This window comes from Schistocerca americana, chromosome 4 (genome assembly GCF_021461395.2).
Source record: "Schistocerca americana isolate TAMUIC-IGC-003095 chromosome 4, iqSchAmer2.1, whole genome shotgun sequence".
NCBI classification, from domain to species: domain Eukaryota; kingdom Metazoa; phylum Arthropoda; class Insecta; order Orthoptera; family Acrididae; genus Schistocerca; species Schistocerca americana.
Window position 1 is genome coordinate 243,398,364 of NC_060122.1, and position 25,344 is coordinate 243,423,707.

At 37.9% G+C, this 25,344-nt stretch overlaps 1 protein-coding gene across 1 annotated transcript; it reads right to left on the bottom strand.

Moving 5' to 3' along the window:
- Positions 1-6,932: 6,932 nt before the first annotated feature.
- LOC124613378 (sialic acid synthase) lies at positions 6,933-24,884 on the bottom strand. The gene is made up of 6 exons (XM_047142080.1): positions 24,652-24,884; positions 17,293-17,470; positions 11,176-11,394; positions 10,965-11,088; positions 10,652-10,878; positions 6,933-8,853 (listed from the first exon to the last, which is right to left on the bottom strand). The coding sequence occupies exons 1-6, from the start codon at positions 24,882-24,884 to the stop codon at positions 8,452-8,454; spliced, it is 1,383 nt and encodes a 460-aa protein (XP_046998036.1). The 3' UTR covers positions 6,933-8,451.
- Between the last annotated feature and the right edge of the window lie 460 nt (positions 24,885-25,344).

The following is a 25,344-nucleotide window of genomic DNA, read 5'->3' on the forward strand; positions in this document are numbered from 1 at the left end:
GAATTTAATGTTCATTTTCTTTGAGATAGTGCTGATCAAGGACAACGAGAATAATCAAGTTCCCAATGTGAACTGAACAGTCGAGTATAATGAAACAACCATTTACGATTACTTTTAAGATAAAACTCCCTTCACTGATTTAGATGAAAAATGGGTGTTCTGTGGTTTATTTGATCAATATGGTCAAGTTTCAACAATAAAATATGCTAAGTAGCCTTGTATCACAGAATTATAAACAGTGACTTGATCATGGTGTTTAGTAAGAAAATATGTGAAGAACCTTGAGAAGAGATTACGTATCAGATAATGTAGATGGGAAATCCAACTTTTTGGAACATTATTAATGAGTATCAATCAAAAATAGCAATCCAAATTAAAGTGAATCCCCAGGAGGACAGTAGCTCTGACATAAACTGTGACATATTCAAATCGTTGCTCACCAAATTCATTTTTCTTTCCCTCACGTATGCAGGAAATGTTGTACCTACTAATAAGTGATCAAATACAGATTTGGTAGACACTACATGCACCAGTAACAGACACTTTTCAAAAACCTAAGGAACCTTAAAAAATATCAGGTTACTAATAAGAAGTAACTTAACAGGTTTTGATAGTGTTTCTATCAGAGTATGAATATCATGTGTTGTTCAGTATTATCTTTGTAATCAGTCACAGGGCATACTTATCAACACACTACACATGTTACAGTTACACCCATATAAAAAACTGAATACCAGTAGATGCAAACCACCCTAATTGGGGACTCAAAACTCACTTTACTCCTTCCAGCCATTCAAAATAACCTATGATAGAATAATGATCCATTTTGTGCCCAGAACTTGTTAGCTGCCTCTCAGTTTGGCTTTCATAAAGGATTTACCACAGAGAAAGCCATACAACACCTCGCAAATGAAGTTGTGGCAGAGCTAAACAAGAAAAATTATCCTGTTGGTATATTCTGTGATCTTGCTAAGGCTTCTGCTGTATGGACCATAAAATTCTACTTTGCAAACTAAAATTTTGTAGCATTCATTTTGTGTGAATGGTGTCCTATCATAAAAGAAAGCAAAGGATTGCGTTGACAGACTCTGTCACAAAGCTGTAACTGACCTCAGAACTGAGGAATGTAACCTGTAGGCTCCTACATGGATAAGTACTAGGTCTGCTCTTGTCCTTAACCTACATAAGTGATCTCAAAAGATGAGTCAAAAACTGTAATTTTTACTGGTGACACAAGCATACCAATTGTCCAGACACAGTTCAACAGATAACTGAGAAGGCCTGGTTCACAATGAACAGTTTAAGTCTTAATCTCACAAAGACTCATATTGTACAATAGCAGGCTTCGATCAAAATAACTTTGTAATTGACATATGTCAGATGTGGGGAGCAGAGCTACTATCCCACACACAACATGTGAAGTGTGCTGGTGTAAGCTGTCACCAGCACACCAGACAGCAAAGAGACTGCAAGAAAGTTGATAGTAGGCACTGGAACAAGTGAGCCTATCAGAAGAGAGGCCAAATAGAGACTTGCAAGAAATATGCGCCGCCAACGCCCTCTTGGCTGCCAGTATTTAGATCGCATCCCCAGATCGGAGGGCCCAGTCAGTCATCCAATGAATCAATGAGTTGAGTCATCAGCCATAGCCCAATGGGAGTCGCAGTCGCAGTTATCTCGGTCACTAGCTCAGAGTCAGTCAGTACCTAGTGACCAGAGTAATGTACACAGTGAGACTTGTGCTTCACCAGCAGTGAGGCTAATGTGGACCATTACCGAAGAGCTTGTACCACAACAACTGGACTATCTTAAGTAACTTTTTGTTCTTATGAATAAAGAACCCTGTTAATACTTGCGTGCAGTTTGTGTTATAGATGAGGATACTGGGCACCAAACAACATCCTCTCCTTGCTTTCCATGGTACAAGCCTACAGGGACTATGAGACAACACAGAATGAAGTGCTCACATTCTGTCACATTTAGAGCCTGAGAAATAGTTGTGACCAGCTGATGCCCAACTGTTACCAACTGACTCATTGTAGTGTATCACAAAGTTATTTTAATTGAAGTACAGTACTAAAGTAGACATTAATGCTCATACATAAAGTGAAACAACTTGAGTATTCCTTGGTGTCCTTCTGTATGACATGTTATCTCTATTGTCACATGGAATTATCTTCTGAAGTAATGCACCTGAGTGAAATAAAGTATTTTCTTCGGTAGTAATGAGCAGTATGAATGTTGTGTTAAGTAGATACCAGCATATCTTGGAGATGTCTCTTTAAAGAAATTGAATTCTTACACTCACTTTCCAATGTCTCCATTCCTTAATGGTGTTTGTGTTCTGATGATAAAAATCTGTTTCACATAAACTGTTATTTGCTGGTAAGGTAGTCAACAAGTTTCCATCTAACATTAAAGGAGCTACCAGTTCAGAAGATATTAACTTATATAATATTAATTATTAATTAAAATATTTAGCTATGACTTCTATAAATTATTTGATCTCATAGGTTCAAAAATTGAAAATTTCTGTACCCAAAATGACAGGCATTATGACAAGTAGTTGTACTACTGCTGTCATAAAGGTAGATAATAGTCTTTGAAAATTTTCAATGCATTTGTATTAATATGAAGCTACCAATACAAGGTAAACAGAAGGCTATTTTATGCAGTGTTCATTTTAAGTTTCTGACACTTGCTCCTCTTTTGTAAATGTATACATTGACTTGTTCCATGCTCCTGAAGTTTCTTCTTATGAATAAATGAATGAAACAGTGGAATCTCCAGGTAGGAATTTCAACAATGTAGGAAAAGATAGATTGCTATTTAATGAAAAGAAGAAGCGTCAACTTGCACACAGACACAATTAAAAGACACTCACTTGTAGCTTTTGGCCACAGCCTTCATAAGTAAACACACACATATATTCATATATTCAAGCACACCTCACGCACACGCAACTTCCAACTCCAGTATCTCGGGCCAGAGTGCAACATTACATGGGTTGCAAGCAGCGATCTGGAGGGGGTGGGGAAGAGGAAGGGGAAGGGATAGTAGTGGACGAGTGGGGAGAGAGATGAACACTGTCTGGTGGAGTGTGCAGTAACTTGTCTCCAACAGGTGCAGCAACAAGAGGTTGTGGGGCAGGGAGGTGGTTAAAAAAGGAAACCAAGAATGAGAGCAGTGGCAAAAGATGGGCGGATGCATTGGCAGAGAGCTGCAAATAAAAAGGATGGAAGATGAGAATTGGGAGGAGATGATTGGACCTAGGGGGTGGAAACTGTTGGGTGGAGGGTGTGGGGACATTATGTTACCATAGGTTGAGGCCAGGATAATTATATGAATGGAGAATGTGTATTAAGCATAACTCACATCTGTGAAGTTATGAAAAGCTGGTGGTGGAGGGAAGGGTCCAAATGGCTCGGTTAGTAAGCAGCCATTGAAATAAAGTGTTTTAATGTCAGCTGCATGTTGTGAGACAGGATGGTCTACTTTAGTCTTGGCCACAGTTTCCGGTTGTCGTTCATCCTGGTGGACAACTGGTTGATTGTTGTTGTTGTGGTCTTCAGTCCAGAGACTGGTTTGATACGGCTCTCCATGCTACTCTATCCTTTGCAAGCTTCTTCATCTCCCAGTACCTACTGCAACCTACATCCTTCTGAATCTGCTTAGTGTTTTCATCTCTTGGTCTCCCTCTACGAATTTTACCCTCCACGCTGCCCTCCAATACCAAATTGGTGATCCCTTGATGCCTCAGAATATGCCATACCAACCAATCCTTTCTTCTAGTCAAGTTGTGCCACAAATTTCTCTTCTCTCCAGTTCTATTCAATACCTCCTCATTAGTTATGTGACTTACCCATCTAATCTTCAGCATTCTTCTGTAGCACCACATTTCGAAAGCTTCTATTCTCTTCTTGTCTAAACTATTAATCGTCTATGTTTCACTTACATACATGGCTACACTTCACACAAATACTTTCAGAAACGACTTCCTGACACTTAAATCTATACTCGATGTTAACAAATTTCTCTTCTTCAGAAACGCTTTCCTTGCCATTGCCAGTCTAAATTTTATATCCTCTCTACTTCGACCATCATCAGTTATTTTGCTCCCCAAATAGAAAAACTCATTTACTACTTTAAGCATATCATTTCCTAATCTAATTCCCGCAGCATCACCCGATTTAATTCGACTACATTCCATTATCCTCGTTTTGCTTTTGTTGATGTTCATCTTATATTCTCCTTTCAAGACACAGTCCATTCCATTCAGCTGCCCTTCCATGTCCTCTGCTGTCTCTGACAGAATTAGAATGTCATTGGCGAATCTCGAAGTTTTTATTTCTTCTCCATGGATTTTAATTCCTACTGCGAATTTTTCTTTTGTTTCCTTTACTACTTGCTCAATATACAGATTGAATAACATTGGGGATAGGCTACAACCCTGTCTCACACCTTTCCCAACCACTACTTCCCTTTCATGCCCCTTGACTCTTATAACTGCCTTCTGGTTTCTGTACAAATTGTAAATAGCCTTTCGCTCCCTGTATTTTACCCCTGCCACCTTCAGAATTTGAAAGAGAGTATTCCAGTCAACATTGTCAAAAGCTTTCTCTAAGTCTACAAATGATAGAAACATAGGTTTGCCTTTCCTTAATCTATTCTCTAAGATAAGTCGTAGGGTCAGTATTGCCTCACGTGTTCCAGAATTTCTACGGAATCCAAACCGATCTTCCGTGAGGTCGGCTTCTACCAGTTTTTCCATTCGTCTGTAAAGAATTCGTGGTAGTATTTTGCAGCTGTGGCTTATTAAACTGATAGTTAGGTAATTTTCACATCTGTCAACACCTGCTTTCTTTGGGATTGGAATTATTATATTCTTCTTGAAGTCTGAGGGTATTTCACTGTCTCATACATCTTGCTCACTAGATGGTAGAGTTTTGTCAGGCCTGGCTCTCCCAAGGCTGTCAGTAGTTCTTATGGAATGTCTATTCCCAGGGCCTTGTTTCGACTTACGTCTTTCAGTGCTCTGTCAAACACTTCACGCAGTATCATATCTCCTATTTCATCTTAATCTACATTGTCTTTCATTTCCATTATACTGTCCTCAAGAACATCACCCTTGTATAGACCCTCTGTATACTCCTTCCACCTTTCTGCTTTCCCTTCTTTGCTTAGAGCTGGTTGGTAGTCATACCAATATAAAAAGCTGTGCAATGATTGCAGCAGTGCTGGTAGTTGACATGGGTGTTTTAACAGGTGGCCTGGCCCCTGATGGGGTAGGATAGACCTGTGACAGGGCTGGAATAGAAAGTGCTGGGTGTGTGAATTTGGCAAGTTTTGCACCTGGGTCTTCAAAAGGGAACAACTGAACCACATCATTCGCCAGGGCTTTGATTGCCTATCATTGTGTGCTGAAATGAGAGACTCCCACCCAAGATACTTCTGACCCCTCCTTAAGTGGTTTTCCATTGCCCATCCAACCTCCACAACATCCTGGTCCATCTGTATGCCACTCCCAGTCACAACCCCTACCCACAAGGATTGTGTCCCTGTGGAAGACCCAGGTGCAAGACTGGCTCTATCCACCCACCCAGCTCTTCCTATTTCAGTCCTGTCACGTCTTATCTTACCTCATCAAATGGCAGGCCATCTGACAAGCAGCCATGTTGTATACCAGCTCTGCTGCAATTATGCACTGCTTTTTATGTTGATGTGACTACCAACCAACTGTCCACCAGGGTGAATGGCCATTGCCAAACTGCGGCCAAGAGCGCAGTAGACCACCCAGTGGCACAACATGCAGCTGAACATATCACACTTGATTTCAATGACTGTTTCACTACCTGCGCCATCTGGATCCTTCGGTCCACCACCAGCTTTTCTGTGTGTGTGTGTGTGTGTGTGTGTGTGTGTGTGTGTGTGTGTGAGAGAGAGAGAGAGAGAGAGAGAGAGAGAGAGAGAGAGAGAGAGAGAGGTGCTTGCTTGTCGTGTGTGTGTGTGTGTGTGTGTGTGTGTGTGTGTGTGTCTTTACTGATGAAGGCCGTGGCTGAAAGCTACATTTGAGTCTCTTTTCGTAGTGCCTGTCTGTAATTTGATGTGTCTTCTTTACGGAAGTAGCACTCTCATCTTTCCTTACGTTGTTGAATGAATGAATGATTTAATTAATTAACAAGTAAATAATTGGATTCACTGATCAACTGGATATCATTTTGTTTTTGGTCAGTGTAAGCAGAATTTTGATACGTAATAGGAATCAAAAAAATTAAGGTCAGTACTGCATATCTGAAGTCTAAACAATGAACCTTTTATCATCTTGTTCTTTATTTCCTTTACAACAATGCTTGTGGTAAGCTATAGGTCTCCATTGGTATCACTGAAAGGCTCCTATTAACATTTCACAAGTAATATTTATCTACTCTTTGTACACTGGACAGAACAACTCGCATAGCTTAACTTGCAGTGCACGTTTGCCAGAGGAGAGGAAAATGAGCCAAACCCAGATACACTCTATGACTGGATTCCTGAGGGTGAATCTCATATACTGCTAATCCAGAACACGCAGCAGTAATAGCAGAGTAAAATGTTTTGAAACACACATTAAACAATTATTTGAATAATACACACAAAACATAACATCTAACAATTAGTCATGCAATGTATAAGAAAATATATAAATATGGAGTGTGGGTATTTATATCTACTAATGGTTTTCACCTGGCAGCCACAATATAAGGTAAAAACAGTATTTTTGTGTTGTGTCATTTATTTTTTATGTATAACTGAAATACATACAGTCTTTGAAATAAGAGCTCACAACCACACAATGGTTCAGTTTGATATGCATACAATATGAACTGAAGCTATAATGAAATGGAAGAACTGCTTCAGAATAAATGTGCTTATAGCAGGAGTAAGCAGTAAATAATCAGCTAAAATGATAAGAAGCTGTGCATCAAGGAAGACAGTAGGCAGATGAAAGAAATTGGAACCAAAACAATATTAAATGCAAGAGACTCAAATTTTAGCAAACTATTAAGAGTTTGAGAATGAGAAATCAAACCTTAAACAACTCACATGATGTAGATGGATATGGAAGATTAGGGAAAACAGAAATAGAGTGAAAGGAGGGGTGAGAGGAGCATATTTGCAAAGGAACGAGTAAACAATGGTAATAAAACACAAAGATTAAAAAAGACCTATAGTGACAGAAATAAAATATTAGAAGAAGAGAAGGAGAACATAGAATGTAAGTAAAATTTGGTGGAAGGTAGGATTGATAGTTTTAAATGTGCTCTAGGAAGCCACTTTTTAGATCTAATTTGGATCTCTCTCATCTTTCCCCAAAATCTTTGTGGCATTCCTTTCCTTCCTGTTTCGTCTATATCTGCTCTTTCAAAGTTGAGCTCCAATCTTTGATAGTGCTTTGATATCTATGTATGTAGCCCCTTTTGATTTCCAGTTCAGTTCCTTTATTTCTCATACCCCTTAATTCACACTGTGCAGTGATTTTTCAGTCCTTCGCTAACTATGGATTCTTAACTTACTTTTCTTTGCATTTTGTTTCTTTACCCTGATAGGCAAAATGCTTAAAGATTGCAGTAGTTGAATATTCATATACTTTCATAATTTCTGTTCCTGTCAGATTTTCTCAAGTTCATCTTCCGACAGATGATAATTAGATTTTTCTCTTGTGTCTTGCAGAACAATTGGAATAATATTAACCCTCGAGCAGGTGCACCTATTTATGAAGTGCGCCAACCACAAATAAGATTGTCTTGTACCATTCCATTGTTGTTTTATAATTGCAAGACCATACTTATTCCTTTGTTATTGCTTCAGCTAACACAGTGATAAGTTGTGTTGTCATAGGTCCAAGCGAGCAGAAATTATATAAAATAAACATCGAGCTAGGGGAGAAAAAAATTACCATCCGTGCAAGAAAAGAACCCAGATTCTGAGCTTACAGCACAAGATAATAAGTAATCAAATAAGTGTTTAGCTCGCAATGATGCAACTGTGCTGTTTGATGCTCCAAGTGGTTCATTACTGTGGACTAACACTAGTGTGTGGCAACAGAGAGATTCAATGAAAGTTAATTTTATTATTGTTTAATTGAACAATGATTTAGCTCCTATAATCTAAGTTAATTTTATCATTGTTTAATTAAACTAAGTGTAAGCTGTGATTTTGGTCATACTTGTTTACCTTCGTAACACAACGACAGACATGCTATAGATGTGTACAAAGTATGCCAAGTACCTATTGTGTTATGAAAATCGGCATGCCTACTCAAAGGGTTAAGGTTCCAGACCTGCAGAACATCATAAAATGAAGAGATCTGAGTTATCACAATAGATTATTCCGATCGTGCAGGTGCTCCACTGTGAATAAGAGCACTCATTACAATGGTTTTTTTGCTCCTAGTTATAAACACTGATATCTTTAACTTTCTGGTTGTGTAACAGTTAAATCTGATGGACTTTGGATTTCAGTCAGATCTGTTAAACATATGCTTTCATCTCTCTTAATGTCTCTGATTAATTTTTTCCCAAGAACATGTTCCATGTCTTCAGCCTTTATCCCTTTGGGTTCTGCTACTTTAATTTTAATATCATGTTGTGTCAGTAAAGACCCCAGCTTCAAATCTTGTCCAGCTACCAATGTTTTACCTAGCTTGTTATAGCACAGTAATTCACTGGGCTGAATCTTCTTTTGGGGATTACCTAGTGCTTGTTCCACAATTCTTATATTTGTTACCATTTCTGTAAATTCCTCTGGTGTTAACGAACATTTGTGATCACTTCCTTTCCAACTCTTGTTGAGCGTTATGTGCCGCTCTAGCACCTGAAAACAGGATCTGTGTAAAAATTTGAAGTCAAGATCAAGAATATAAAAGGAAAAGTTTGATTAAAAAGATATTTTCTTAAACATCAGTTGTAATTTACACTTTTTAACATTTGTAGCACATTAGATGTTATTCATATCTTTGTTTCTGCCCCCTGTGAATACGATTCTTTTATTTTAGCTGCATGATGCATTGCGGAGCAACTTAAGTCTCACTTTCACTTTGGAAGAAAACATGAGGGAACAAAGAGATGTTCTAAAAATTCCCAATTTAATTTTAGCAACATCTCTGATACCATATTTAAACCATTCTCTGTATCACCCTACTTTTACTTTGGGGTGCTATCCCTTTTTGGTTTCGAAGATAGGCAGCATGGAGATTAGAAGAGAAAGAGAGTGTTTGTGAAAAGGGGAGGGGGACATTTTGGATTAGCCTTGGAAGTTAATCTAGATTGCAGAAATTGGTACAGCAGTGCCCATAAAAGACTGCAGCATCACTTCAGGTTCCATCCAATATACAGTTTTCTGATTTATTTACAGGACCACTGTCTCATTTAAAACAACAGAGCTGTTCAGAACTGGTTTGAAGTCAAAGAGAGACACAAACATACTCCTTTCATACCAAAATCACCAGATCCAAAGCAATAAAAATATGTGGGCAGATGTTACATAGCAACCACAACCTAGACCTACCAGTGCTACTCATTTTTGGATGAATTTTGAACAGTGGTGGGAAATATATCCTCATCTAATTTAGCAATAACTGTGTTACACCTTCAGCTAAGCCTACAGAATGAGGTTTTACTGCAGCTCTCTATAAATGCCATCAGCTTTCTAGTCTCTTTTGGACTGCTGTCTCATTGCCAGAAAATGTGGAATTTTCCCTCTTTTTCTAGGTTTTCCATAAACAGTTGACTAATTTAATGCTCAGTGGATATTCAGAAACAGCAGAACTTGAATGTTTTTCACCCAACAGTGAGTTTTCTCAAATGAATATCCTTTTGATAATAATAAATTTTATTGGAATTTAGGTAATTTATTGACAGGTGAGCTGCAGTTTATTGGGATTTGTAGAAACTGCTTTCAGCTTGTTGCAAAAGGATATCCACAAATGATCTGATATAGAGGCAAAGGCCCATATTCAGATGGGAGTGTATTCTGATACTAATGCATAATTCTGATACTAATGCGTAATTCTGATATATATTTTATATGCACCCCCTAAATCACTAACAACAAGTTACAGGAAGGTTTTAAAATGCCACAGCAGATTCTTTCCTCTTTCAGCTGGATTTGTCTTCCATTTATAATGACCATAATGTTGAAATAACATTGAACTGTAATCTTCCCTTTATTTCCTTTAAATGCATTGCTAAACTTGAAGAATAAAGAAGTACCCTAAGAATCCATAACTGAAGACATATACATGTCGTTTGAAATTACTAACATAAAAATTATTTCATTTATGGCCCAGTATCATGAACAAAATCTTTCAGTTCTAGTATGATTTTGTTTACTTTCACATCCTAACTTGAATGCTTTTTAATTTTATGTTCTCCTGTTGAATACAACTTACATGCAAATTAAAATTTCATTATATTATTTATATGGAGCTACACTTCCCAGTCGATTCTGTGAATTCATTTAAGCAGTAACATAACTGATTTTATTCAGCTTTACATTTTTCTAAACAAGCAAGTTTTGAGGGAGTAAATACAATGGTAATATATTCAGAAGGCTTTAATATCTATGTTAGATACTCTCCACAAACAAAGTAACAGCAGACTATTGGTAATACCTTGGATCCCATAGCAACAGCAGCTATTGAAATTGCTATCCCAACTTCATGTCCAGAATATCCAATATGTATATCAGGAAATTCCTGTTTGAATGTAGTGATAACTCTCAAGTTGACTTCCTCGGGCTTTGTAGGATACGATGAAACACAGTGCAATAAACAAAATTTACTAAAGATAGGTCGAACACAGTGATATATCTTTTTCACTATTTCCATGTTTGTCATACCTATATAAAACAAATATATTACAACATAGTTACAACACTCATAGAAATTCAAGGAACTTGCAAATAAAACTACTATAAATACATACCTGTAGATATGAACATCGGCCGTTTCTTAAATGCTGCATATCTCAACAAGGGAAAATTGTTTGCATCGCCAGAACCAATTTTTATAAATGGGACATTCAGAGAGTCAAGCATATCAACTGATACCTAAGAATGACACATCATTAATGATAAAGATAAAACAATAAATTTACTGTTAAGAGAGCTGAGGGCTTTTAGGGACTGTATACTTACCATATCCATTGCTGATGCCGAAAACATTATTCCAACTTCTTCTTCAGCATATCGCTGCAACTCTCTAAACTGCTCCTGATTAAATTCCAAAAATCTTTTATGTTCACCATATGTTTTACCCCAAGAGTTCTCATTTTCATAAGGCCGATTAAGAGCTTCAGCATTAAATTTTTCGGATAAGCAAGATTTTTGGAATTTCACACAGTCAGCTCCACTTTTCTGCAAAATAATAATAATAAATCAAGTAACTTTGTTAAAATAAAACTATTACTTTGCAGAAATTTAATCTTTTTCCAAGGCAACACAAGAGTATATCCACCCATTCTATCATTATCTTCATCTGGCTTGTATATTCTGTAAATTGCGATAGATGTGATTACTTTTCATGAGGATTTATATTAATGTTTCTACTGATTACATTTCTGAGCAAAGTCTGGGAAGATGACTGTGAGTGCTAAAGCATTTCATAAAAGATTACTAGGAAAGAAGTCTGTACACTACATACTGCAGTAGATATATATAAAAGAGATGGTGGTAACCAAGGTTTTGCCATCAGTTGTTCATACCTTGATTCATGATTGTAACATCTGCTTCTTCCATGCACCAATATGATTGATCTGTTTTAAGGACAGCAACTTAAACTGACACAGCTAGCTAATAATAAACCAGTTCTTCAGGAAAAATGTGAATGCACTGTGATAGACTCGTATTGCCAGTCTACTCAATGATTTGTTACACAACATACAATGAGGTGTCAAAAGTAAAGGGATAGCAATATGCAATACACAGTTGGCAGTACCACTGCATACACAAGACATAAAAGCGCAGTGCATTGGCAGAACTGTCATTTGTACTCAAGTGATTCATGTGAAAAGGTTTCCGATGTGATTGTGGCCGAACAGTGGGAATTACAAGACTTTGGACGCGGAATACTAGTTGAAAGTAGACACATGGGACATTCCATTTTGGAAATAATTAGGGAATTCAATATTTGGAGATCCACAGTGTCAAGAATGTGCTGAGAATAACAAATTTCAGGCATTACCTCTCGCCATGGACAACACGGTGGCCAACGGCATTCACCTAACAAATGAGAGCAGTACCATTTGTGTAGAATTGTCAGTACTTACAGACAAGCAGCATTGCATGAAATATCAACAGAAATCAAAGTGGGACATACGACAGAATTATCTGTTAGGACAGTGTGGCGAAATTTGGTGTTAATGGGCTATGGCAGCAGACGACCAACACAAGTGCCTTTGCTAACAGCACGACATCATCTTAAGTTCCATCCTGGTCTCATGACCATATCAGTTACACCCTAGACAGCTGTAAAACTGTGGCCTGTTCAGATGGCTCCTGATTGCAGTTAGTAAGAGCTGATGATAGGGTTCAAGTGTGTTGCATACCCCACAAAGCTGTGTACCAGGTTGTCAACAAGGCACTCTGCAAGCTGTTGGTGGCTACACAATGGTGTGGACTGTGCGTACATGGAATAGACTGGGTCCTCTGGTCCAACTGAACCAATCATTGACTGGAAATGGTTATATTCGGCTACCTGGAGGCCATTTGCAGCCATTCATGGCCTTCATGTCCCCAAACAATGATGAAATTTTTTTGGATGTTAATGTGCCATGTCACCGGGCCAAAATTGTTCGCGATTGGTTTGGTAAACATTCTGAACAATTCAAACAAATGATTTGGCAATCCAGATTGTCCAACATGAATCCCATTGAAGGGGAAACTGTTGGGTGAAGGGTGTGGGGAGAGTGAGCTACAGGAGATTGAGGCCAGGACAAATATAGGAGTGATGGATGAGTTTTAAGGACAATTCTCATCTGCGTAGTTCGGAGAAGGTGGTGGTGGAGGGAAGGATCCAGATGGGCCAGGCTTTAAAGCACATATTGAAATCAAGCGTGTTATGCTTGGCTGCATGTTGTGGCACCATATGGTCAACTTTGTTCTTAGCAACAGTTTGATAGAGACCATTTATCCCGGTCAACAGCTGGTTGTTTGCCGTAAAGATGTAAAAAGGTGTGCAGTGTTTGCAGCAGAGTTGGTATATGACATGGGTGCTTTCACAGTTGTTCCAGCCTCTGATGGGGCAGGAGAAGCCTGTGACAGGGTTGGAGTAGGATATGCTGGGTGGATGGATTCGACAGGTCTTGCACCTTGTTGTGCCACAGGGATATGACCCCTGTGGCAAAGGTTGGGAAGGGGAGTGGAGTAGGGATGGACTAAGGTGATGTGTATGTTGGGTGGACAAGGGAACATCACTTTAGAAGGGATGGGAAGGATCTGGGTAGGATGTCTCTCATTTCTGGGCATGATGAGAGATAAACGTGGCCCTGGCGAAGGATATTGTTCATTTGTTCCAGTGGATGGTGATATTGGTTGACGAGGGGACACTCCTTTGTAGCTGATTCTTGCGAGTGGTGGGAGGACTGAGGAAGTGTGAGGATATGGCACGAGAAATCTGTTTGTGGACTAGCTTTAGGAGGTCCCACATGACATATTGAAAGCTTTTGATCAAGGCAATCAGATAGACGCTGTATTTCTTGATTGCCAAGAAGCATTTGAACAGTACCACACTTGTGCTTACTGTCAAAAGTATGATCATACGGGGTATCAAATAAATTTATGACTGGATTGAGGACTTTTTGGTAGAGAGGATGCAACATGTTATCTTGGATGGAGAGTCATCATCAGATGTAGAAGTAACTTCCAGTGAGCCCCAAAGAAGTGTGTTGGGACCTTTGCTGTTCATGTTGTACATTGATGACATTGCAGACAATATTAAATGGTAACATCAGACTTTTTGCAGTTGATGCAGTTATCTACAATTAAGAACTATCTGGAAGAAGCTGCATAAATATTCAGTCACATCTTGATAAGATTTCAAAGTTGTGCAGAGATTGGAAACTTGCTTTAAATGTTCAGAAATGTAAAATAGTGCACTTCACGAAATGATAAAACGTAGTATCCTACGACTATAATATCAGTGAGTTACTGTTGGAATTGGCCAACTCATACAAATATCTGGGTAAATGCTTTGTAGGGATATGAAATGGAATGATCAACATAGGTTCAGTCATGGGTAAAGCAGTTTATTGGTAGAACACTGTAGAAGTACAATCAGTCTACTATGGAGAGTGCTTAAAAAATCACTCGTGCGACTGGTTCTAAAGTATTGCTCATGTGTGCGGGACCCATACCAGTTGGACTAACAGGGAATTTTGAACATACACTGACAAGGGCAGCATGAATTGTCACAGGTTTGTTTGATCCTTGGGAGAGAATCACGTAGGTAGATACTGAAGGAACTGAGCTGGAAGATTCTTGAAGATAGATGTAAACTATCCCGAGAAAGTCTATTACCAAAATTTCAAGAACTGGGTCTAAATGATTACTTGGGAATATACTACAACCATCTGTGTATCTCTCACATAGGGGTCATGAGGATAAGAATAGAATAATTACTGCATGTGGAGAGGTATTCAAACAATCATTGTTCCTATGCTCCATACAAGAATGGAACAAGAAGAAACCCTAATAACCGGTATAATGGGACATACCCTCTCCAATGCACCTCACAGTGGTTTGCAGAGTATAGATGTGGTGCCTGTCTGTGAAGGCCTTCATGATACCTTCAGCACACTGGATATGTCGTCCACGACTGGCTAGGTTATGTGGGAGGGATCTTTTGATGTGAAAGGGGTGGCAGCTGGAGCGTTTGTGGTCTATCCACATAAATGAACTGACCACCACCAGTACCTGCATTAAGTGTCAATTTGGTAAAAGCTTAATCTACTGTCCAAATTTAGTTTGGTTTACTAAAAGATAAAAATAGTTGACACCTGTCACTGAAGTTGTGTGTCAATCATAACTTCATTTAAAAGTAAATATATGGTATCAGTGGTCTCACATAATCTAAATAAAGCCTTCAAATTTTTCACCTTTAAGATGTTGCCACGAATAACGAGACTCCTCTTAACTTCTTACATTCTTGTTAATGTTCTGTAACTTTGTGCTGGAAGGTTGTATGACATCTGATAAGCATAAAACACTTTCTGATATTCCAATAGCCCTTCTGTTTTTATTTATCACTATTAAAAGTTCATGCTACTCATTTATAAGTTTTTATGTTTTAAAGGAAGACACTAAATGCTCTTCTCTCAGTTGCACAGATTTGTCCTAGTTGTAATTTTTATTTTCTGGGAGCTGTTTCAACTTAGCTATACTTACTCTGTACAATAGTTTAATGGAATAATTTTCCTTAGGAAAAGCTTAGTGGATATACTGAGAATCACGGGGATTGGATGGATACTGATTTTGTCAGAGAGGATGTCACTGGTAATCAGACTCTGTTTAAAAAGGGTCAAAGAACAGAGGTAAAAAATCACAGAGCAATCTCTCTAATTTCTAAAATATTAGAAAAAAATATTTTATAAGTGGCTGATTCATTTTATAGAAGAACATTATGGCTTCTCAAAATCACAGCATAGTTTCCGTAAATGTAGGTCAACAGAAACTGCTATCTTTGATTTTTTTATGTGAAACTCTGATCTCAGTTGGCCATAAACATCAGTTATCTGCTATATTTTTGGTCCTTACCAAAGCTTTTGATGTTGTAAACCATAAACTTCTACTCTCAGATTTGGAACATCAGTGTATCAGAGGACTGGGACACAAATAGTTACAATCATGCCTGAACATCAGACAGCAGTGGAACTTAAATATCAAGGAGGAAACAATATACAGATGAATCAATAAGGGAAACAGATTGTTAAATATGATGTCCCCCAAGGTTCCATTCTCAGTCCAATCTTGTTACTGCTATTCAGAGATTTACAGAATTAAATTTGCATTACAATATTACTGAAATAACTTGTCTAAGTTTCAAACTAAAAAACCAACACAAGGAAGATATCAACATTTGCATAGATGAGTGCATAGCAGAGAACAAATATACAAAATTCCTTGGGATAACAACGGAGGAAAATATAAACTGAGATAAACATATAGAATTTATGAGTAGAAAACACAGCTCAAACCTATATGTGCTACCTAAAAGAAGCAAATATTATGAAAAAGATGTACTAGGCCCTAAGCTGTTCAACATTAAGTTATTTTGTGGGGTTGCATCTCCATAACAAACATTAATAGGGTATTCCAGTTACAAAAAAGAGCAACGGGAATGATAGCAAACATTAAATGATGAGCATCATGTAGATCATCATTTAAAGCTCTTAAGATGCTAACACTTCTCAGCATATACTTATTCAAACTCCTATGCCGAAAAAATTTCAGATAAACTCCTGATACTCAAGATAACAAGAGACAACACAGCCATGACACAAGGGATGAAACCTCTTCCGTGAGCCGATACCTACCACCAAGAAATGCAAATCGAAGTCATCACATGCAGCACCAAAAGCCCTACAAAAGTTCCCTTTAAACTTGGGAGAGACAAATAATAAAAATATTTTCAAAACAATCTCTCAAAACTTTTTGGTATAAAACTGTTATTATAGTATAAAGTGCCCTACAGTTTAAGAGCAATTGCAATGCTACTATTATAACAAAAGGAGATGTAACTTACATGTACAAGTACAAACAACATTAATGATGTAAACAAAATTGTAATGTAATATGAAATGGGCTGAGAATATCATTGCTCAAAATTATGATTTGCTCAATGCCAGTTAGTATCAGTGGATACTTGTCAGTGCATGTAATATAATTTCACCTGATCCATACAATGTATTTTGTCCACAGACTTAATAAATAAATAAATAAATATTGTTGTTATTCCATCATCGGATTTTCATTGTTTGAGTTATACTCAAAATGAGATTTTTACGAATATTGTTGCCATCATTACAACAACTTTTCCAGGTTTGTGACTGTGGAATTATGTTGTTATGTAGACAAGCATTTCAGCCCTTGTTACAAGTGGCCAAAATGTTGGTCCATATAATATGATGCTGCAGTCACATATCCAGAAACATTTGTTGAAGTTATAAAAATTTCTTGCAGTTAACATCTTGCTTAATAAAATGCCTAGTTCATTATTTATTGTAAATGCTAAATAGAGAATCTTGAATTATAGCTCACCTTTGCACAACTGATTAGTTTCTTAGCTATTCCAATATCACCTTGATGGTTCTGACCGATTTCGGCAATAATGAAGCATGGTTCATTAGTTCCCACTTTTTTTCCATAAGCTATATCAATATCTGCAGCCATTGCTAGGAGAAAAGAGAAGGCATTATGAACATCACATGATGCATATCTGTGAATGATATTCACAATGTAAAATGCATTTACAACAGATAGAACTGAGAACAGTTGGTGTGGAGTTAACAGACACTTAAAACAGTTAAAGGCAATGAATTGTGAGCAATCAAAACCCAAGGAAAAAATTAAAGAAAATAAGTAGTGTAAACAATTAAGCTCATGAATTGTGGGCAATCAAAACTCAGGGAGAAATTAAAGACGCAAGTAGCATAAAAAAGTCATTAATAGTGAGCAGTCAAATGCCAACAAAAAACTGAAGAAAGTAAGTAGGGTATTGTTGACAAATGTATTACGTATATGCATTTTATCATGAAAAGAAAATGTTTGATGAAATACAAACAATGATTGATAAGACAGATTATCAGAGACATATAAAATGAAGCAGTGAATAAAGATAGGTATGAATGAAATGAAAATGAGTACTTGTCTCAATTTCTAATTTTTGTATGGGAATTTTTCAAATTGTCATTAGTTTTTGTGCAGAAACCTATCACTTCCCACTAAAATCTAAAGATGAGTTGTGATAATTCTCTAGTTTTCATTAAGTATCCTCATTATGGAGAAATGACAAGTAGTTATGAAGTGTACATAACAATTTATCAAAGATTATTTGAAATGTCTGCTTTTATTCACAAGAATTTATTATTTATACTCACCAGAGGTGGCCAGCTGCTCACTGTCAGTGTGCATGTAAAGACCAAAGATTGTGAACGAAATTTTGCTGATAACAGTGATAATATTTCACAATACAATCACACTAATGAAATTACAGATAATCATTATTAATCTGTGCTACTCAGTATGATCAAAAGATCTTTTGTAGACAGTTTGTGTCAAGCCTAGTGGAATTAACATATGGCATGTCAACTGCATACAATCTGAAGACTTACTCAATCTTACTGAATGTAATTATTACTTTATTTATTATAACTGCATATAAGTTATATAAACAATAATTTTAATACTTTAATTAATTTTTTAATAAACTGGACTTTTTATTTGATTAATGATCCACTGCAGCTACATAGAAGAATTTCATTTACAAGTGAGTTATTGATCTATAAATTATAGTGGCTCAAAAAAACTGATGGGATACTACACCTTACAGTATCTACTGCAAGAGAATAAATAGTGAAGTCCTTTAAAGCTACTGAAAGGCAAATTATGGCAAACTTTAATTATGGAGTGCTGAAAGTCATTTACAATATTATGTCCAAAACCAGCCATTTTATTGCATACATCACAGTTCAAGAATAAATAATTAGCTGTAAATAGTTCAGTACAAATTCTATGTAACTAAGATAAAGTAATGGTATGCAGCTTTGAAAATTTTCCAATGCCAATCTTAACATTACATTCACATCAAGAACAATATGAAGCAATGCAAACTTCTTGTTGGATGAAAGTTATAAAATTTTCACCAAATCCACCAATTTACTATTACACAATGAAGTAACAGAAAGATAAAACAAATTCTTATTTGGTCCTATACCACTGCATCTTTTTACCTAGAGAGAACACAAATTTAACACTGTACGAGAGAGAGAAAGTGATAAGAGTAAGGGAAGAAGATGACAAAGATAACAAATAATTACTCTCAGGGACATCAAGGCAGAATATGACCTATATTGGCTGTAATTGTACCACCCAACCTCACTACAGAATCAGAGTAGCCAGTGCAACATTACTGTTGACACAATAGTGCCACTACCTAGGTGGAACTTGTCACCAGGAGACCCTCTGATGAGGCCATACCTACCAGAATCCTCCATAAAAGCCAGCCCAGCATCAGTCTGATTCAATTGTAATTTGATAACAGAGTGAGTGCTAGAGAAGTATGTGCCAATTGATCTATTGGTTTGTTTCTCCTTACAGACTTGGTTTATAGGCTTTTGCTATTTAGTCTCTGACACTGAGCTTGGGTTGCATTTCTTACTTAAAGATAGATTTCACTGTTGTGGGGAGCATTCTGTAACCTATCTCACTCTGTCCAACAAACTGGGACAAGTCTCTGTTAGTGTAGATTTCGTTTACATAAGTGGTGACAAGGATGAGACCTGTGACATATGAAAATCAGACTGTGAAAATTTTGTGGTTAGATGAGAGTGAGGGCCTTCAACCATGGAGCAACTACAACTACTAGTCACACAGGCAGTGCAAGCATTAGTGAATGCAGCAGATACATCTTTTGTGGCAGTCATGTTTATGGCTTTTCTACCCTTTAATTAGCAAAGGATGCACTGACGAGGACAATTGCAACACTTCTGCAGAATCGGCATTTTTTCGTGGACTTCTAAGGAAAACACAGCCGATGGAGAACTCAAAAGAATGGCCTCCCCCAAGGAAGTGTACTGTCAACTATTTTATTTAATGTGTACACTAACGATCAACCACAGCCTCAAGGATGCAAAAGTTTCATATATGCTGATGACCTTGCTCTTGGTTCCCAGGGCAGTCGGTTTGAAGATTTAGAGATAATGCTTACAGACGGTCTACAACAGTGTGGTACTTACTATGAAAAGAATCAACTCACACCCAATCCTAAGAAAATGCAAGTGTGTTCATTCCAAGTGAAACATAAACAAGCTAACAGGAAACTTGAAACATTCTGGAATGGAGTTGCACTAGAATATTGTTCCCACCCCAGGTATTTGGGTGTCACTCTCGACCGTACACTGACCTACAAGGAACACTGTCTGAAGCTGAAGCAGAAACTGCCTTCTTCAGAAACTGGCAGGATCGAACTGGGGTACACATCCACAAACATTAAGAACTGCAGCTTTTGCCTTATGCTATTCTGCCGCAAAGTATGCTAGCCCAGTGTGGTACAATTCAGTACATGCAAAGCAGGTTGATGTAGCCTTAAAAGACAGCTGTAGAATTGTTACAGGTTGCCTAAGGCCAACCCCCATGGACAAAGTTATGTCTCACTGGGATTGCTCCATGTGACATCAGAAGAGAGGTTGCTGCTAACATCTAGAGGCATAAGTCAAATACAGTGACCTCACATCCACTCTTTGGACGTCAACCTGCCAAGCCAAGACTGAAGTCCAGGAAGAGTTTCCTAACAACTTAACAGCCCCTAGGTCATCTGGAAGTCCTTGAACAGACTACGGGCCGAAGTCGCAAGATCGAGGGACAATCTCCTTAAATGGAACTTCCAACTCCCAAATGCCAGCACAACACTGTGCGAATGTAGTGAATTGCAGACAACCTGGCATCTCTTCAAATGTAACTCAAGCCCAACCAGCTGTAGCATGAAGGACTTAACATCTGCAGCACCCAATGCTATCAAAGTTGCCCAATTCTGGCTGAATACTGAATAGTTTTCTTTGTATGTATTGTACATGTGTTCATTTTAGTGTACCTCTGACATGAATAAAGAGAAAATGAACAAAATGAAGGGTGGGACACTTACCACCAATGATTGCAGTTAAATTTCAGAGCTTGTTCAGCTTATGACACAGAAAGACGAATGGCCATGTTCTTGTCACGATATCCCAAAGGGCATCACCTAATTCAGAAATTAGAGCCACTAACAAATCCAGCATAACTTAAGTTGCCTAGCATAGCTTCATTATTACAAGGGCATTGTTCAATGAAGAATCATGTTTTGCAGTCAGGTTAGAATTTTGGCAATGAAATGGGGCTCTTATCGGTCTTACGTAGACTCGACCATTGATCTACAAGAATTAAGTTGGAATTGCAATTCTGAACTTTTGTGTAGGCAGAACTATGCTTAATCTCCAATCAGGGATGTTGTAGTGCTCCTTACCCATGACTTGGAAGTAAGAAAACACACATTGAGATAATTGGATCCCACTCTGATGGAACTAATGCAAAATGCTCAAGCTTATGCAAGAGCCTGCAAAGCTCAGAGAGTGTTTATGAGGGAAGAAGGTGTTGAGGCAGTCAGCTCTCTGCCACCAGTCATTATGGAGGTCGCACAATGCATGGCAGAGCCCTCCCACTTTCCATGGCCCTAATGACCCCCTCAACAAACACACCAACAGAAATGGGCCACGTCAGCAGCAGTGCTGCTGCTCAGCTGTAAACATTGCTTCCTTCACCTTGCTTGAAGTGCATGCTCCCATCGGCATCCAGCATACTGCAGGTGTAACAAAAAGGGACACTTGCAAGAGCTGTGTTTCAGTAGTTCTGCTACAAATGCATGCCAGATTGTGGAAGTGAAGCAAGTGTATGATGAATATAGAGAAGTGCAAACTTCTCAGAATGCAGCTGAGTAAATGTACAAAGATGTGTTCATAGGCAGAGAATCAGTGAAGCTATTCCTAGACACTGTTGCTTCTGTGTTCTTACTAAACCAGCCTAATTACCTAAGTTTGGGGTCATCATGCTTCCAGACAGCAGAGACAAACCTTTGAGGCTATGGACTCCATCGTACATTGGTGTTAGGAAAACCTCCAGTTTTGCTCTCTTACAGCCAAGTCACTTGTCAAGTAAATTTTCTTGTGGTAGCTGTCCCCAAAGTGGACAATATTTTGGGGGTGGGCTCTTTTCTTGCTTTGGGACTTATGGCTCATGAGACAGTACATGTCATGCTCCACCCCCCCCCCCCCCCCCAAAAGACTCTCTGTAATCTGTCCTAATTTGTCAAATAATCCAGGGTAAGTCTCCATTAGTTTCTTAGTGTGATCACCTTAACAAAACCAACATTGCTCATAACCCTATGAGAACAAATGTTGATCATGTATCTTCTCTGGAGCGCCATCTTCAACCTTGAGTGCACACTGAAATGCTATGTTGGCTCAGTCTTGCGTTTGCATTGCATAGTGTACCTGCTTCATGAAGTGATCTGTCACCCTGACACTTTCCGTAATACCAATTATCTTGACTATCTTCTTATGGTCACCTTTCCATCAATTCTTGATGCAGTGATTCTAATATGTAGTGCCATTAATTGTGCTATGGAACCTTGCCTCCATCTGAAGAAGGTCAAGGGCTATAAGGGAGCTCATATTCTCTAGCAACTAGCTATGGAATCACGTAACCACTCTTTAAAGTACTCTTCCTTATTTAACATTCCTCATAAACTATTACAACACTGAGTGAACAGATCGCTCAACTGCAACATGCATGAGCCAGTCTGGGCAAGATAACTCATCAAATGACAAATACTAGGTAAGAGATTACATAATATAGCTTCTTTAGTTCTGAGGATAGACCATTGTCATCCGACACTTTCTTCTCTAGAATCCACAGCATGACTCCAAAGTGTAACTACTTCTGCATCACAAGTAAAGACACTTGCACATTGTTGCTTCTTGATGATGCACTGTGCTCACATTTTTCCCTTCATACTGCACATAAATGTAAAACACAGTGAACAGTCTTTCTTATACTACTAATTAAAATCATGTTTCTCCATGAACATCTTTCATCATTAGAGTAGAAAGAAGTGAGACATGTTTATGTATCAAAAAACAACATAAACCATTACAGCACTGAGGAGTACATCCAAGTCAGTGGAGAAAACTACTGTTGATCTGGTATTGACATAAACCAGGAAGAGATTTGTTACAAAAACTTGGTGAGTAGAAGCTAACCTATATTTTTATTGGAGTAAAAGAGTGAATATCAAAATGTAGTAGAACTTCTCTAATAATGCATGAAAGCAATTAAACACAAAAGTATCTGTAGTGTTATAAAATGTAATGGATATAATGTTTTGTACTGCAGTTTTAGGTAAGTGAGATCTAAGAATGCATTTATTTACGAATCTTACCCTAATACTGCAGATCTAATCTTCAGGATGGAAGCAACTGATATGAAGGCTATGTTTGAAATAGTATTCGACTTAACTGATAAATCACAGGAACATCACTGGGAAATGCACTATCAAAGATTGAAAGAACAGAACAGACAAATGACTATGCAATTACTGACTTTAGTAATTAGATTAGCTTAGGTTCAGTTTTCGTTCCATATAATACTCACTATCATCATTTGTCAGGAGGTTGTCAAAATAGGTGAATACATTACAGTAAACTAGAACTGCTAATATTTACAGAATTAATACACTGCAAGAATGAAATGTAGTTATGCACAATGTTTGAAAAGATAGATTGCTACTTACCGTAAAGAAAATACATCAAGTTGCAGACAGGCATGACGAAAAGACATTCACATGAAGCTTTCAGACATAGTCTTTGTCAGTAAAGAGATACACACATACACACACACACACACACACACACACACACACACACACACACAACCTCCAACTCCAGCATCTTGGGCCAGAATGTAGTATCACATGGGATGCAAGCAGCAATCTGTAGGGGGTGGGGAAGGGGACGGGGGAGGGGTAGTGGAATGTGAAAGGGAAGAGATTGTAGTGTAAAGGCGGGGAGAGAGATGAATGCTGTCTGGTGGAGTGTGCAGGGACTAGACTCCAACAGGCACAGCGTCAAGAAGTTGTGGGGCAGGGAGGTGAGGAAAAAGGAACACCCTCCAGATTGCATCATTCACAAAATACCTATTTTTGACAGTTGTGACCAAGTGCTGTCAAAGCTGTAATCTAACAGGCTTTTTTACTTAAGCTGGTCTAGCAGTCCCTGCTAAGATATTCATCTGTAGAGTAGAAGGAGTGCCTATCAAAAAGTCTTTCAAACTTTGTTTAAAAAACGCTTTATCTTGAACCAAGCTTTTAATGGTTACTGCCAATTTATTGAAAATGTGTGTTCCTGAATATCTGACTCCTTTTTGGACCAAGATAAGTAATTTAGGTTATTCCTAGTATTGATACTATGTATTGAGCTTTTGGTTGGAAAGAGAGATATATTACCTGCAACAAATTTCATTAAGGAATAAATATACTGAGACATTTCATGTGACAAATTAAATGTTCAAAAGTCCAATGAAATATTCAGATTTAGACCAGAGCACATATCATAGATTCAGCCATTCAAACATCATCCCATCAGGGATATGACACAAGTCAAGTTATAAATTACCAGGCAGGAGAAATCACTGCAGGCAATTTCTGTAAAGTACAATAACAGCAAATTATCACTAGTGTTAATCTACTCATACTGGCAGTTGTGGGAATTACTTCTAGATTATTTTGCATACAACCTCTTCCTCTTACATTACTCAGCTGTTGTTTTTATTCACTATTTCAATCTATGAATTTAAGCAAAATAATTCAACCACCTTTGGATTATTTTTCCATGGTCATGCAGAATTATTCCTGTTTCATCTTTCATTTGTTTTACTGCCATTAGATCCTTAGAAGCTTTATCTCTTGATTTGCCTATCTGTATCAGTTGTCTCATATCCTGATTTTTCTGTAGTTGTACGTATGCCTCCCTTACTGATTCAGCTTTAGCTTTAGCCTCCTTCTTTGCACTTTTGTATGCCTGCCCATCCTCAGCACTTCCGGACATATCCCACTTCCTCTTAGTGTGTTTCTTTTCCTTCACAAACTTCTGCACCTCTTCATTCCACCACCATGCTTCCTTTGGCACCCCTCTCCCAGATGTTAACCCAAACACTTCCTCCCTGGTCTTCCTTATAACAGCACTATTTATTTTCTACCACTCCTACACACTCTCTGCCAATTTTACCTTTCCCAGTACTTTTTCACTAAACTCCTCTCTCAAATTTTTATCCTTTAATCTCCACCACTTAATTTTCCTTTCACATTGATTTATGTGCCTCATTCTTTTACATACTTTCATCTCACAATCTCCTACAATCAACTTATGTTGTGTTGCTGTTCCTTCACCCTATATGACCTTAGTATTTCGCACACTTCCCCTCTATTTTTCCTTCTACATAATATGTAATCAATTTGATTTATATTTTCGCCACTCCTGTATGTTATTAGTTTTTCTCTTTTTCTTT

Coding starts and splice junctions, on each gene's coding strand:
- LOC124613378 (XM_047142080.1), bottom strand. CDS start 24,884: ATGTCCGGAAGTGCTGAGGATGGGCAGGCATACAAAAGTGCAAAGAAG. Junction 11,395..17,292: donor AACTAATCAGTTGTGCAAAG/GTGAGCTATAAT, acceptor ATTATTTTGCAG/AAAAGTGGAGCTGACTGTGT. Junction 8,854..10,651: donor CTGTTGCTATGGGATCCAAG/GTATTACCAATA, acceptor TCCTGTTTTCAG/GTGCTAGAGCGGCACATAAC.